The sequence below is a fragment of the Urocitellus parryii genome, chromosome 6 (genome assembly GCF_045843805.1).
Source record: "Urocitellus parryii isolate mUroPar1 chromosome 6, mUroPar1.hap1, whole genome shotgun sequence".
NCBI classification, from domain to species: Eukaryota; Metazoa; Chordata; class Mammalia; order Rodentia; family Sciuridae; genus Urocitellus; species Urocitellus parryii.
In genome coordinates this window covers 48701845-48717761 of record NC_135536.1, presented here as the reverse complement: position 1 = coordinate 48717761, position 15917 = coordinate 48701845, and the positions used below count along the sequence as shown (strand labels likewise).

Below are 15917 nucleotides of genomic sequence, written 5' to 3'. Positions count from 1 at the left end.
AATTGACTAACAACATATTTCTCAGAATGTATCCCCATCAGTAAGTGACACATGAATGTATGTACACCAAATCCTTTTATCCATTCATCCTTCAATGAACAATTAGTTTGTCTTAGATATTGTGAGTAATATTGCAGTAAGCTTGGGAGTATAGATATCTTTTTGACTTTATGATTTCATTTCTTTTGGATATATACCCAGTAGTGGGATTTGTGGATCATATGTTCTATTTTTAGGTTTTTGGCAAAATTTCCATAGTGCTTTCCAGAACGGCTACACCAATTTATATTTCTACTAACAGGGAGCAAGGGTTCCCTCTTCTTCATGTCCTTGACACTGCTATCTTTTGTCTGATGAACTCTCTTTGGATACATAATATAGTTAGCAAATATAATGACACTAGTTGGTCAGGGTAAAGCTTAACTTCTGTATCAAGGAGACATAACAATACAGTGGTTTAAAGAACAAAAGTTTATTCTTTCATGTAACAGTCCTGATGGTAGATTCATGTCATCACAATAATCTCTGCTCTTCAAGGTCACTCTGAGACACAAGTTCCCTCCAGTCATGCTCTACCATTTCCTAGGACACTGTTTTGTCATCTATAAAGTAAGTGGAATCACTGCTATATTGAAGTCCCAGTTAGTGGGAAGGATAAAATGAATACAGAAGAGGCACAATCATAGTCTTAGGCTTTCTGTCTCTCACATTCCATGGACAAGATATTAGTCACATGACCACACACAAGAGATGCTGGAACATGCCATGTTGCTGAGATATTATGAAACTGAGAGAAAGAGAAATGGATTTTGGTGGTGCCACATATTGTTCTCAAAGTTATAGATATCCCCTTAGTTTCTGCCATTGTTTAACATGTAGCCTGTGTATACTTTAGTGTGTAAAAGATGAATAAAGATATTAACCCTTGTAGTATCAAAATAGCCCATAAATAAATCAGAGTTATAACAGCAATTTTGCTTTTCACATTTTATTTTATTTAAATAAAAAGTAATCTGGCAGTTAAATCTAGTCATTGGGTAAATACAGAAATCATACCTCTCCTATTATGTCAACAAAGTATTTTAAAAGTCTGGCCAGTCTTGCTGATCCATGCCTGTAATTCCAGCAACTAGTGAGGCTGAGGCAGAAGGATCTCAGGTTTGAAGCCATCCTGGAAAAAATAATCAAACACTCTCTCTCAAGATTAAAAAATAAAAAAATCTTGAAATTTAGCTCAGTGGTAGAGATTGCCCTTGGGTTCAATCCCTAGTACCAACAAATAAAAAAGTATGAAAAATAAATAAATAAATGTTAATTTACTTTTTTAGAGATTCACTATGTCTTTTATGACATATTTATTCATATATGTAGTTAAACTTTTCAGGCACTCTGTATAATTCCATGGTAGATTGTTAGGATTTTAATCTTTATCTGTCAAGAAATTCTTGTAGTAGAGACATATTTTAAATTGCTTGACAGAATTTTCATGCTGTTTCTCCTAAAAAATATAATTAATTCCCTTAAAATATGCATTTCATTAATTGTTTCATCAATTGCAATCTCATCTTGACTCAGAATATGAATATAAAGCATATCCATTTATTTTTTAGAACTTTCTACTGTAGATTCCAAGTCTTACAATGCATTTTATTTTTATTATTAGGAAAATAACCCTTTTTTATTATTGATGTTTTTATTAGTGTATGATAGTCACATATAATATAGTATTCATTTCAGTATATTCATAAATTCATACAATTTATTTTGTTGCATTTTAATCCCTTTTCTCTCCCATTATCCCTTCTTCTAACTCCCTTTTTCTACTTTATTGGTCTTCCTTCTATTTATTTATTGTTTTTGAATTGGTGTGTGACAGTTATACATAAAAGTAAAATTCATTGTGATATATTTATATGTGCACATAGTATAATTTGATCTGTTTAATTCCACAGTACCTTTCCTTTCTTATCCCTCCTTCTCCATCCCCTATCTCTATTCCACAGATCACTCTTCTGTTTTCATGAAATCCCTGCTTTTTAAAATTCCTCGTTTCTTTCTAGCTTCCTCATATGAGAGAAAGCATTCAAACCTTGACTTTCTGGGTCTGACTTATTTCACTCAACATGATGTTCTCCAGTTCCATCCATTTACCAGCAAATGACATAAATTTATTCTTCTTGTGGTTGAGTAAAACACCATAGTGTTTGTGTGTGTGTGTGTGTGTGTGTGTGTGTGTGTATTTCACATTTTCTTTATTCATTCATCTGTTGATGGGCATCTAGGCTGCTTCAATGATTTGGCTGTAGAGAATTGTGCTGCTATAAATATTGGTATGCATATAACACTATAATATGCTGATTTTAGATCTTTTGGATAAATACCAAGGAGTGGGATAGCTGAATCATATGGTATTTCCATTATTAGTCTTTTTTTTCCTTTTTCTTTACTTTTCTTTTTTCTTTTTTTTTTTTTGGTAGAGGAGTACCAAAGATTGAACTCTGGGGCATTCAACCACTGAGCCACAACCCCAACCCTATTTTGTATTTTATTTAGAGACAGGGTCTCACTAAGTTGCTTAGTCCCTTGCTTTTGCTGAGGTTGGCTTTGAACTCACCATCCTCCTGCCTGTGTCCCGAGCTGCTGGGATTACAGGCATGTATCATCACACCCAGCCATTACTAGTCTTTTGAGGAATTTCTGTACTGTTTTCCAAAGTGATTATAATATTTACAGTCCTACCATCTTTGGTGACCTATATTTGCTTGTATGATTGCTGTATTCATTTTTTTCAAATTTCAAAACTGACATTTTATTAGTTTAATAATTTTTAGACCATTTTTGCCTTTCAAATGATTTTTTTTAAAGTTCACTTATTTTTGAACCCTGCTTTAGTTTTTCTCCCTCCTTTTGGATATGTTCCATTTAACAACATTCCTAGAGGATAATGTTTATAATGCATGTTTATACCTTCAAAATATAGTTCCTTAAATTATTAAGTCAATTAGATAGCAAACTGTGAGAGTAGGCAGTATGGAATGAGGAAACTATTGCATTCCTGGTAAATAATATGCTAATGACCATTGCTTAGTGTTAGTTTCTTTTAAAAAAAATGCCATGCTAGTAGTAAACTTATATAAAAATATTTGCTTCAAGTTTTTTAAGGGAGACTATGGCTTGCCCAAACACATAACTTTTAATAATATCTTTCAAACCTACCAAATATATTATCTTTTTGGCAAATTCAGTGTGCATAATATTAATTTACTGTGCCACAATGGTAATAAGGTAATGTACCTTCCCTGTTATTAGGGAAAAGCATAATATATTTAATTTCCCTTTATGAGTCTCACATTGCTTATAATTCAGTAGGGCTACCACATTTTCTGGGCAGGCTATCAAATAGGATGTTGTAATGATTTGCTTGACTAGTAGAGTAGATGAAAAAATATCAGTTCTGTCTATAGCTGTTCTGTTTTTAAATTTGAAATTTGCACAGTATGAAACCATCTGTCTGTGATTCTCTTTAATAATAAAAATAATTATTTTATATTTTAAAGAGTAAAAATACCATGCAAAATCAGTTAATGATTTAAACAGTGTTAACATCAAAGACCAAAAGAGAGATCTTAGGTTTGATTTTAAAATGCCAAGAAGGGGCTGTAGTGCAATGCAAAGATTTTTGGCCTGATAAAAAGAAAACATGGGTTTAACTTACAACTGACATGTTGGGGATGCTTGAATGCCTCAATGCTTCTCACTGCATTGAGATTTTTCTGCTTTGTAAAATTTTACTTACCATTCATTCAAAGGATGGATATGAATTCAAAACCTATCAGCCCACTTATTTCCCATCTTAAACATTATTATGCATATGAAACAAATAAATGGAAAAATTATCCTTATTTATGGGTTGTAAGAATTAATTTTGATAAAATATCTATACATCCCAAGTGTCATTAGGATTCAAAGGGATCCCTATTAACTTCAATGTTATTTTTCACAGAAATTGAAAAATATTCTAAAATTTATATGGAACTACCAAAGAATAGCCACTTAACAGATAACCAAAGTAATCTGGAGTAAAAAGAAAAAAAGCTAAAGTTATCATATACCTGATTTCAAAATCTATTACAAAGCTTTAGTAATCAAAACACCATGGTACTGGCATAAAATCAGACATATAGACCCAGTGGAACAGGATTGAGAGTCATGAAATAAATTCGTGCCTTTAAAGTCAGTTGATATTTGACAAAGATTTCAAGAACACACATGGAGAAAGAATTGTCTCTTTGATAAATGATGTTGGAACAACTGGATATCCACAGGCAGAAGAATGAAATTAGACCCTTTATCTTACATCATACACAAAATCAAGACAAAATGAAATAAGGACTTGAATATAAGACCTACAGTTGTAAAATTACTAGCAAATGGAAGGAGAATGTCCCACATCATTGATCTAGATAAATATTTCTTGGATAATACTCCAAAAGCACTGACAAGAAAAAGAAAAATATGGAATTTCTATAGATCTGATAAAGAACTCAAGCTGGGCATGGTGGTGCACACCTATAATCCAAGTGGCTCAAGAGGCTGAAGCAGGAGAATCCCAAGTTCAAAATGAGCCTCAACAATTTAGTGAGGCCTTAAAGCAACTTAGCTAGAACCTGTCTCTAAATTAAAATTTTTAAAAGGGGCTGGGGATGTGTTCAGTGGTTAAATGCCCCTGTGTTCAATCCGTGGTACAAACAAACAAACAAAAAACTCAAATAAATTAATAGCAAGAAAACAAATATTGGATTTAAAAGTGGGCAAAGTACCTAAACAGACATTAAGAAGATATGCAAATAGACAACAAACACATGAAAATATTCCCAGCATCACCAATCATCAGGGAAATTCAAATCAAAGCTACAAGGAGATGTCATCTCATCCCACATAGAATGGTAGAGAGTAGAATGGTGGTTGCCAGAAGCTGGAGAGGGAGTTGGATGGGGAATGGGAACATGTTGACCAAAGGTCCAAAGTTTTAGCTAGACAGAAGGAATAAACTTTAGTGATCTGTTACAGAGTCTAGATCAAACATGCAAAAAATAACAAACATTTGAAAGGATATGGAGAAAGGGAAATTCATATACTGTTGGTAGGACTATAAATGCAGCCTTTATGGATAACACAATAGAGGCTTCTCAAAAAACTAAAATTGGAATTGCCAAATAATAGAGCAATTACATATCTGGGGATATATCTAAAGGAATTAAAATCAGTTTACTCAAGAAACATCCAACCCCCATGTTTATTGAAGCACAATTTACAATAGATGTCATCAATCTGAATTCTAAGTGTCCATCATCAGGTGAATGGGTAAGGAAAATGTGAGATACACACACATACACATACACACACAAACACACACACACAGAGGAATACTATTAGGCCTTAAAAAATAAGAAACATGTCATTTGTGACTTCAGGGATAAATCTGGAAGATATTATGCCAAGTGAAATAATATAGACACAGAAAGACAAGTAATGCATGACCTCACTTATATATGTTATTCCAAAAAAGTCAAAATCATGGAAGAAGAAATTAGAATGCTGATCACCAGAAACCAGGGAGGAGGTTGGATGGGGAAAGGGACATGTTGATCAAAAGTTCAAAGTTTCAGCCTGACAGGAAGAATAAGCGTTAGTAATCTATTACACATAATAGCAACTATAATTAGGCATTGCCTATTTCAAAATTGTTTAAAGAATAGATTTTAAATATTTCCACCCAAAAGAATAGATAACTATGCAAGGTAATGAGTATGTTAATTGACTTGAGCTAATCATATTACAATGCAACCTTATATCAAAACATCACATTGTACACCATAAATATACACAACTGTCTTATCAATTAAAAATAAGACAAAATTTCAAAAGCAAATACTATCAAGATTAAAAAAGAATTATGAATTCTTTGGATTGAGTGAGTTCCCACTGTGCACACTAACTTCTCATAACTTCACGTTCTACAAACTATTGAAAAGGAATACTATCATTTTAATAGGGTTTTTTGTTGTTGTTTTATTGTAATTCAGGATTTCCCCCAACATTTATTGAGAAGCTACTAGGTATAGGCATGTGTTGTGGACAAATTTTTATATGTTTCTACATATTGCCAACCATAGCATGGTATGATAAATGCTAATCTTGATATAGATATAGTGTGATTGTAATGGAATTATAAGGTTAATATGATATAATTGGTGTAAAGAATGGAACTTTTGAAAGAGGAGTGGTAAATTGATTCAGTAAAAATAAGGCAGAATAGATTTAGAATATTCTATTCTCAAAAATGCATCTCAGGACAGATGAATGTATAATAAGATTGCATATAATTAAAATCAATCTTAAGACTTTAACTAAAGAATCTCTCAATATTCTTCTTTAATAATTTATATTCAACTTTGGGTCATCCAGTTTGTTTCCCATAAGCCTACATTCTTTGCTAAAATGGTCACTGAAGCCAGGCACAGTGGCACACACTGGTAATCCCAGCAACTTGAGAGTCTGTGGCAGGGGAGTCACAAATTTGAGGCCAGCCTTGGCAATTTAGTGAGAACCTATGTTAAAATACAAATAAAAAAGGTCTGGAGACAGCTCAGTGTTAGTATGCCCCTGTGTTCAACCCCAGTACTGCAAAAATAAATAAATAAATGAGTCATGGAAGTCCACAGCAACACTGTTCCTGGGTGAAGGCAGGCACAGGAATGACAACAAGTATCTAGATTTCTAGTCTCTAGAATTCAATTAGGGAGTTAGCAAGGGGTGCATATGTTCCATAGTCAATCAGCCCATCATTGCAGTAATGCACTTGCTATTGTCAATTTTTTGAGACCTTCTCTGGGTAAAGAGATGGGTAAATAAAAAAAGAAAGAAAGAAATCCTCTGGTTTATGTTGTAAGCATTTTAAGTCTCCAGAATGAAAAAAAAAAAAAAAAGTACAACCCTGTCCTTTCTGGGTAGTGATGACTTTGATGTGGTTTTCTATTCCTAGCTCTAAAGAAAAAGGATATCTTTGAGTTATAAGATATCTACCAGTGGTTGCTGGCAAAGAAGGTGAAAACCTTAGAACTGCTTCCTTGTGAGATACTTATTTTTAAAATATATCACTTTACCTCACAGAAATCATCCTTGTGACTTAGGACAAGAAATAACAAAATACAAAGTATTCCAAGACCACAGATTACATTTTTACTTAAAAATTGAAAAATATTTGTTTATATTTTTGTCATTGTTTTATTTTTTATTTTTTAAAAACATTTTTTAAGAGAGAGATGAGAGAGAGAGAGAGAGAGAATTTTTTAATATTTATTTATTTTAATTCTCAGCGGACACAACATCTTTGTTTATATGTGGTGCTGAAGATCGAACCCAGGCCGCACGCATGCCAGGCGAGCGCGCTACCGCTTGAGCCACATCCCCAGCCCCCTGTCATTTGTTTTATGTGATCTATAACATACTGTTTGAAGAAGGGTGACAAATTGGGATGAAAGGAAACAGTCACATAAGGCTTGAACTGATGCAGAACATAAATAACAACATTTTTAATTGTAAATAGCAACACTAAATCACTGTGATTGAAAGATGATTATATGTATGTTACTTTTTTCTGTTTGATATCTTCCCTTTATATACCTTCCTCAGTGAGTATTTTACTCAGCTTTTTCACTGCTGTAACAAAAAGACCTGATTAGAACAATTTTAGCAGAGAAAAGTTTACTTGGCACTCACAGTTTCAGAGTTCTCGGTCCACAGATGGCCTACTCCATCGCTCTGAGCTGGAGGTGAGGCAGAACATCATGGGAGAAGAGTGGTGGAGGAAGGCTCAGAACATGGCACCAGAAAGCACAGAGTTCTCTCACCATGGACAAAATATAGACCCCAAAGTTGTGCATCAATGACCCACCCACTCCAGCCATACCCTACCTGCCTACAATTAACACCCAGTTAATCCCTAAGAGGGGATTAATGCACTGATTAGGTTAAAACTCTCATAACCCAATTATTTCACCTCTAAATTTTCTTGCACTCTCTCACACATGAGATTTTAGGGAATTCCTCATATCTAAATCATTACAGTGGTGTCACTTTTTTAAAAAACAAATTCTCACTCAGTTGCTAAGGCTGGCCTCGAACTTGTGATCCTCCTGCCTCAGTCTCCCAAATTGCTGGGATTACAGGGATGAGCCACTGCACCCAGTTCAATGAGTCACTTCTGCATAGACCTTTGAAATCCTTCAGCCTTTCCAGCAGCCCCCATGCTGTATCAGTCTGTTCCCAGTACCTTGCACAATACCATGAAATCACACAGCTTGCAACAATCATTTGTCAATCTATTAGGTATTAGTTTGCTGGTTGTCTTTCCACATTTACTTAATAGCTGAACATCTAGATGTGTGATAAACAACATTGCAATTCTGTATTCAAGTACTTCTTATGCTTTATTTAGTATCATTTTTATGATTACTTCTCTGCCCTTACCTGCTTATTTGTATAATGTTCGAACTAATGAAATAAGTGCAGAATAAGTAGCTACCAGTTCAGTTTATTTTGAGAATTATGATGGCATGCACAGAAACACAACTCAGCGTTTATTTGTTTATTCAGCAAATATTTTCTTGATCTTACCGAGTGCAATCATCATGCAAAGTGATAAGAATGCAAAGATGAACAAAGCAGGTGGAGTTTCTGCCCTCATGGAGCTTTCAGACAAGAACATAGATGGTTGCAGTGTCAGAATACAAGCTCAGGGTTCTGGTAGTGCACATCAAATGGCTCCTAATCAGACAGAATTAGGTCAATTGCATGTGGCAGAAATGCAAATAGCAGTAGTTTAAAGTAAACAGAAAATTTTCTCCAAAATGAATATCTGGAGGTAGACAGACTACAACTCCACAATGTCAAGGACTACTTCTGTCTTGTTACTATGCTATTTGTGGCCTCAATTCCCAAAGTCACCTTGTCCAAGATGGCTATTTCAACTCCATTTCCCCATTCCACAATAGGAAGGAGGGGAAATAATGACAGGAACAATTTCTCTGCCATTGAAAGACTTCTAGATGTTGCTCAAGCCACTTTTACTTACATCCCATTAGCCAGAACTTAGTCACATGGCAATGTCCAGCAGCAGGGAAAACTGGGAAATGCATTATTTATTCTAGGTAGCCAGAAAAAAAGAGGGGATGAATACGAGAGGATAACTAATCATCTCTGCCCCAGGATTTCTGGGAAAATGGTTGCCAAAATTGAGATTTGAAGATGAGTAGAATTCTCAGAAGAAGTATGTGTGTGTGTGTGTGTGTGTGTGTGTGTGTGTGTGTGTGTGTGTGTGTATGTATGTGTGTCCTTATAGGAGTAAAACATTCTAGAAACAAAGAAAAATCCCAAGAAATTGAATACTGAGAAGCTGTTCTTTTGTCAACTAATCGTTGCATGACAGTGTTTGTACTTTTATTAGGAAAAGAGGTATAGCTCAGCTTTTATCAGAGGAAAGAGGGTGGAACTAATGTTCAGTGTAGGTTTGGGTTGAATGGGCCAGGACAGCCTCTCAGAAAAGATGGAAAGTGGGAGAAGCATTAAAAACAAGCTAATGTTAATCCTTTCCCAGCAATATTGGCCCCCGTGAAGGCATGTACTTAAGCAGAAGGGAACATTCATTCAGTAATATCCTAACTTACAAGTTCAGAGGCTAGCCCATAGTATGCCTTCCTGTGCCCATAGTAGTCACGTTCCCAGCTTCATTGGAACCATACAGAATTGTTATGCTCACTAAAGTGCCACAAATCTGTAGAAACACCAAAAACATTTATGATATATTAAGTTTACAACATCAGTATACTTTTGGGTTTCCTTAAGTTTTATGTCCAGCTTTATAAAATTAGTCTTTCTCCTACTTTAAACAAATCAAGTAGCAAGTCTATTTTGCTTGTTAATTGTGATAAAGCAGCAGTTGCCTCAAATGAAAATAGCAATGAAAGATTTTAACTTCCTGATATACAGTATGATTCTTTTTATGTTTTTCAAATTATTTTCATACTGTAGCTTGCTTAAGTTTTTATTGTTTTTATCCATAAAATGAGTAGAAGGTTTATATAGTTTAGCCCATTAAAAAGTAAACTTCACTTGTAGATATTTTATTTTTAAAAATTTTTTAAATATGCTTTTTAGTTGTAGTTGGATGCAATAACTTTATTTTATTTATTCATTTTTATGTGGTGCTGAGGATTGAACCCAGCAACTTGCATATGCTAGGTGAGCGCACTATTGCTGAGCCACAACCCCAGCATGCTATTTTATCTCTTAAGTGTCTATTATTCTGGTTTTATATTGAATGTAAAATTTAAAAAAGGTCTATTAGAAAAGCACTGATATAAATCTATAATTATTTAAGTTTCTTGTGCATTTTTCACAACCCTCCTCAAGTTACTATGAAGTTCTAATGTTCCCCCTTCCCAGGAAAAGTGGTTTTATAGTTGATGATTGGCAATATAATTTTTATATTATGCATGAGTGAGAAGATTAAATCATTTTATTTTGTGTTTATCTGAGACTGATGAATTTAAATTTAAATACCAGCTTGGTGAGAGCAAATTTTCTAGGTCTTGAACTAGCAATTAATTAATGTGTCTTAAACTACCAATTAGGATAGATTGTTAAATGGAACTGGATATTTGAGTCATCTTCTTTCTTATGTTAGACTTTCAATTTGATGAAAAAAGAGAAATTATTAAAATCTATTCCCTAACACATTATTTAGGCTGTGATTTCATACTAGGTAATACAATTTTGCCAAGAAGTACATAGTATGATTCAGTTTCTTGAGGCCACTTCTAGCCTATGGTAACAGTTCATCTGATTCCATTTTAATGTTTATTTCTCTAAATAATAGATGTTCCCAGTCTTTATCAATTGAGCTGGATTGAGATTGCAATAATACATGCTTACATGATTGGAATACAGGCTGATTCCTGTTTCATTTTTCCCCATTAGCCCTACTAAGCTACAGAGCACTTTTAAGAAAATACTCAAAAATTCTACTCCTATTGAAATAAAATCATGTTAAGCTTTTGTCTTTTGTAACTAGTCTACTTCTATTGGTTGTCAGGTCCAAAGTTCCAAATTCTTTATTTGGATCTTCAACTTTGAGAAATTAATAGGGTCAAGGAATAAGAACCAGTGTTTACATAAGTGTTTATTGGACTATCCTTTATCATCTTTCAGGTCTTGTAGAAATTTGCCTGATGCACCCCCTGGATGTGGTGAAAACCAGGTAAGTTTCTGCATGAACAAGTTTTATTGACTTTGGCTGATATCCAAATTAAAATCTGTCAGAGTTCTAAATGCTAGAACTTGTCCCAGGCTGGTAGCTTCTCCCTATAATGGCATTTGTTTTTGCTTTTTAAAGAAAGTACTATTTGACAGATAAAATGTGAACAGTGAAAAGAATTTCTGGATAGAGGTCATCTGAAGGTATATAATATTTTATTGCCTTCACTTGACAACCTTAAGTTATGATTTGTGGCCATATTGGTAAATGAGGAAAATTTATCAAAATGATGTAAAAATTCAACTTTATCCAGTGAATTATGATAGCATTTTCATTTGACATTTCATATAACATATTGCTATTTAATAGTAAGCATTTGGTGTGAGACTCCAAAATTTCAAGTAAGCTTCTTAAATGGTGCCTAAAGAATTTATTCCTATAACTCTTTACCAATTCAAAATACCATGTTTCTAGGGAAATGAATTTGCTCTTGAAGGGAGATAAAAATCAGGGCAAAGTATTATATCTATCTACCAAGAGCAAAAACAAACAAACAAAAAACAAAACAAAAATAACAAAATCTTATAAGGTTTAATATGATCCTAAAGTATTTTTAAAAAGTTTATCCTGTGGTTGAATTATGGAACTCCCTATTGCCATTAGAAGTTGTTAGAGTTTAATGAAAGTCTCCATTTATTGGTTGAAGCCTAAGAGTGCTATCCAACAATGGTAGTTGATCAAATCATTACTGTCTCAGGAAATACTTAATAAGTCAGAGTAGTCACTGTATGGTCATGTTACTTTATCTACAGAATCTGGAGAATCTTAGACTGGTTTCTGGAAAAGTGTAATAATATTAATATTAATAATTTAAAGTGTAAATAATATTACATTTCTCATTGAAAAAGAGAAAATGAGAATTTGGCGTCTGACTTAGCTGCTGTAACAAAAAACATGGCTGGGTGACTTAAATAACTGATGAGTATTTCTCATAGTTTTGGAAGTTGGAGAGTCTAAAATCAAGGTCAGAGAAGCTCATTTCTTTGTGAGGGCCCTCTCCTTGGTTTGCAGACAGCCTTCTTCTCACTGTATCCTCACTTGGCCATGACAGAAAGCTCTGCTGTCTCTTCCTTTTCTTATAAAGTCACTATTTCCATGATGGATGTTTCGCCCTCATGACTTCTAAACCTAATCACTTCCCAAAAGTTCACTTCCAAATACCATCACACTGGGGATTTGAGTTTCAGCATACAGATTTTGTAAGGATACAAAATTCAGTCGGAAACAGCTTCAAGTCATTAAACCAAAACAGATAAAGAAGAAAAATCACAAATTTCATTCAAATTCAAGGACCCTGGATCATCTTTTGTTATAGGTTTCAGAAACAGAAGCAATACTCATGCTAAGAATCTGTGTTCACTTTCTTTAAAAAACCATAATATTGTTTCTAGTCTTACTCAGGAATAAATTCTTACTCATTTAAGGGTGACTCTCTAAATTAGTTTTCAAATGGGTATATAGAGATATAAGAATGATTTAAACAAGATGTGATATTGAAATTATGATCATTCACTCATTTCCCCCCAATTCTTCATTCATTCACTCAACAAATATGTTTTTGAGCACCTAGCATGTGGGTTCCAGACTAGCTATGCCTCAAAGAGCTCAAATTGTGAGCTCTTTGAGGCATAGGAACCTCATGACCATGAACTTTCAAAACTGTTTCATTTTGCTGGACTAGAATTGAATTGCTTACTTCTTGAAATAGATGTGCCAAATAACTGGAGGTTTATATATTCATTGTTATATAAATATTTTCATGAAAATGGCATTCATTAATTGTAATTAGCACATGCCCTTGCCTAACTTCAAGGGGAAAGAATAATACAACCCTTCCAGGTACCCTGAAGATGATAACTGGATACTAGATGGTACTTGACCTGCACAGCAATAAAAAGTGTATTGAATAAAGACCCCAACCATAGAGAAAACTGGAAACCCAGAGTATTTGCAACTAACTATGCAATGGAAGATTGATGGAAAGATCAATGGGATTTACCAATTAGGCAATTGATATAATGGTGATAGTGATTGGACAGGAGCAGACTAAAGTATTGGAATCTCTTTACTCTTACGTTCTACAGGAGATGACTAGATTTTTAAATGGGGATAAATTCATGCCAAAGAATGCAATTGATCATTTGCAGAATGGAAAAAAAAACAACCTTTGAGAAAAGATTTTGAAAATAAATTTTTAGAATCTATTGTTTTTCATTCAGCAAAGAAAAGGATTAGGCACAAAAAGAACCCAAAAAGTAAAGACTAGACTCCCAAGAAATAAACACATTCATTTTGCTATATCCAACACATGAGATATTGTAGAAATGAGCTATACCATACTTGGATTAATTCAGTGTACTACTGTTCAAGTAATAATATCCAAGGAGAGGGAAAACAGTTATTAAAAAGTTATGAGGTTTGTTTGATCTGATGATCCCATGCCCTACTTTTTATTGTTGTTGCTGCTGTTGCTGTTGAGACCAGGTCTTGCTATGTTGCCCAGGCTGGGCTTATACTCTCAATACTCTCACCATAGTCTTTTGAGTAGCTAGAATTATAAGTGTGTGCCACCATGCCCCTCTTCCATGCCACACTCTGACAATGCCTACAGCAACTTAGAATCCAGTGTTCTTGGAATACCATGCACTTAAAAAAAAACCTACTAAAATTACTAATGCTGTTATTTCTTACATTCTCATTTACAACTTATTTATTCATTTTTACTTTTATCACAATAGTAAGCATTCATTGTATAAAATTCAAATATTAACCCCAAGCCTTGTGTTCAACAAGATAGACTAGGTTATGCTGCTATAACATCAGTAACAAGCCACAAATCTCAATAGATTACAAGGATTGGGGGAGGGGGTCATTCCCACTTCAGTTTAATATGAGTAGGTATCTTAGTCCATTCAGGCTGTGACAACAAAACACCATTATGGGTGGCTAATAAACAACAGAAATTTATTTCTCACAATTATGGAGTCCAGAAAGTGAAAGATCAAGGCATTTGCCTTGATTTGGTGCTGGTGAGGGTCCATTTCCTGGCACATAGTCAGCCCCTTCTCACTATATAGTAACATGGTGGACAGGGCAAAGTAGCATTCAGAATCTCTTTTATAAGAGTATTAGTCCTGTTCAAAACCTAATCATCTCCCAGATGCTTCACCTCCTAAATCTATTACCTTAGGGTTTAGTATTTTCATATATGGACTTTAGGGACCATAGCAATGGGAGACTATGCTCACTGAAGTCATTCAGGTTGACAGAAACTCTGTTTTCATACATGCTTTCACCATCCCTGTAGCATAAAGAATAGAGCTGATGGTCTCATGCTGGCAAGTATAGATCTGACCAAAAGTGTCATTTTCTCTCAAACCTGTTGTTAAAAACTAGTCTCTTGGCCAGTCAACCAGAAGAAGTATGATCCTCTTCTCTGATCTGAAGGAGGGTATCTAGGTGTCAGTATGCCATAGGCATGCCTGTTCCAAGCCTTAGAAGCATAAATGTTATTTCCTTAAACCCATCAGTTTCCATTCCAGAGGTAAGAATCCTTGACTTTTAGCTGTTTCATTAGAATTCATTTCCATATTTCTAACTATTATGCTTATACTGATTGTATTGAATTGAATAATGCTCTCTGCCCCAAATCATGTCCTTCTCAGAACCTCAAAAAGTGACTTTATTTGGTGTAGATGATATTCATTGAGATGCAATTATACTAAAATAGGTGGGCCCTAAATCCAGTATGACTTGTGTCCTTATAAGAAGAGACGGAAACAGATGTGGAGGAAAGACAGCCACATGACACTAAAAGTAGGAATTGGAATTATGCAGCTAAAAGCCACTGTACACCAAGGATTCTGGCAACCACCAGAAGCTAGAAGAGAGGAATGGAATAGATTAGGAAACTAATATAGCACTAATATGAATAAAATGTGTAGTTATTCATGGCATTTATAATTATACCTAGCCCCTATTTCCCTTCCCTTCATCAGTAATGAACTGTTTAATTATTTTGACTATGCAAACATTGCCCTCTGCGGTACCAAGTGACACTTAATGCTTTATTTTCCTGGAGTTCATTATTGCCTCATTTTTATTCTTTTATTTTCGTAAGACTATTGCTAGTTGCTATTTTTTTCACAAATGCTTCTACAGTTTCCTTTTCACTACTGTTTTCCGTACTGTCAAACTAATAGCAAATGACATGGTAGGGCTTGTTGAAGGTGGTTGTTCCCCCGCCCCCACCACAATGATCTGGTTAGTTTGTTAGAAACTTCCTCTTCCATTTCCAATGTCAATAGTTGAGGACACTTTTTTTTTTCCAGTGAGGAATCTTTTACTCCAAGTCATGTGTGGCAGAGAATAAAAAAAAAAATCCACATCATTACAACGTATTTTAGTCAGCTTTTTCTCTGCTGTGACTAAAAGGACCCAATCAAAACAACTGTAGAGGAGGCAAAGTTTATTTGGGGCTCATGATTTCAGAGTTCTCAATCCATAGACAGCAGACTCCATTCCTCAGGGCTCGAGGTGA

The 15917-nt window shown here is 34.4% G+C and overlaps 1 protein-coding gene across 1 annotated transcript in view; it reads left to right on the top strand.

The window, feature by feature from the left end:
* Nucleotides 1–15917, top strand: part of Slc25a21 (solute carrier family 25 member 21) — a 461783-nt gene that overhangs the window by 248009 nt on the left and 197857 nt on the right. Inside the window, exon 2 of the mRNA XM_077800003.1 lies at nucleotides 11272–11320. Coding sequence (XP_077656129.1) covers nucleotides 11272–11320 — 49 coding nt within the window. The remainder of the gene's footprint in view (nucleotides 1–11271; nucleotides 11321–15917) is intronic.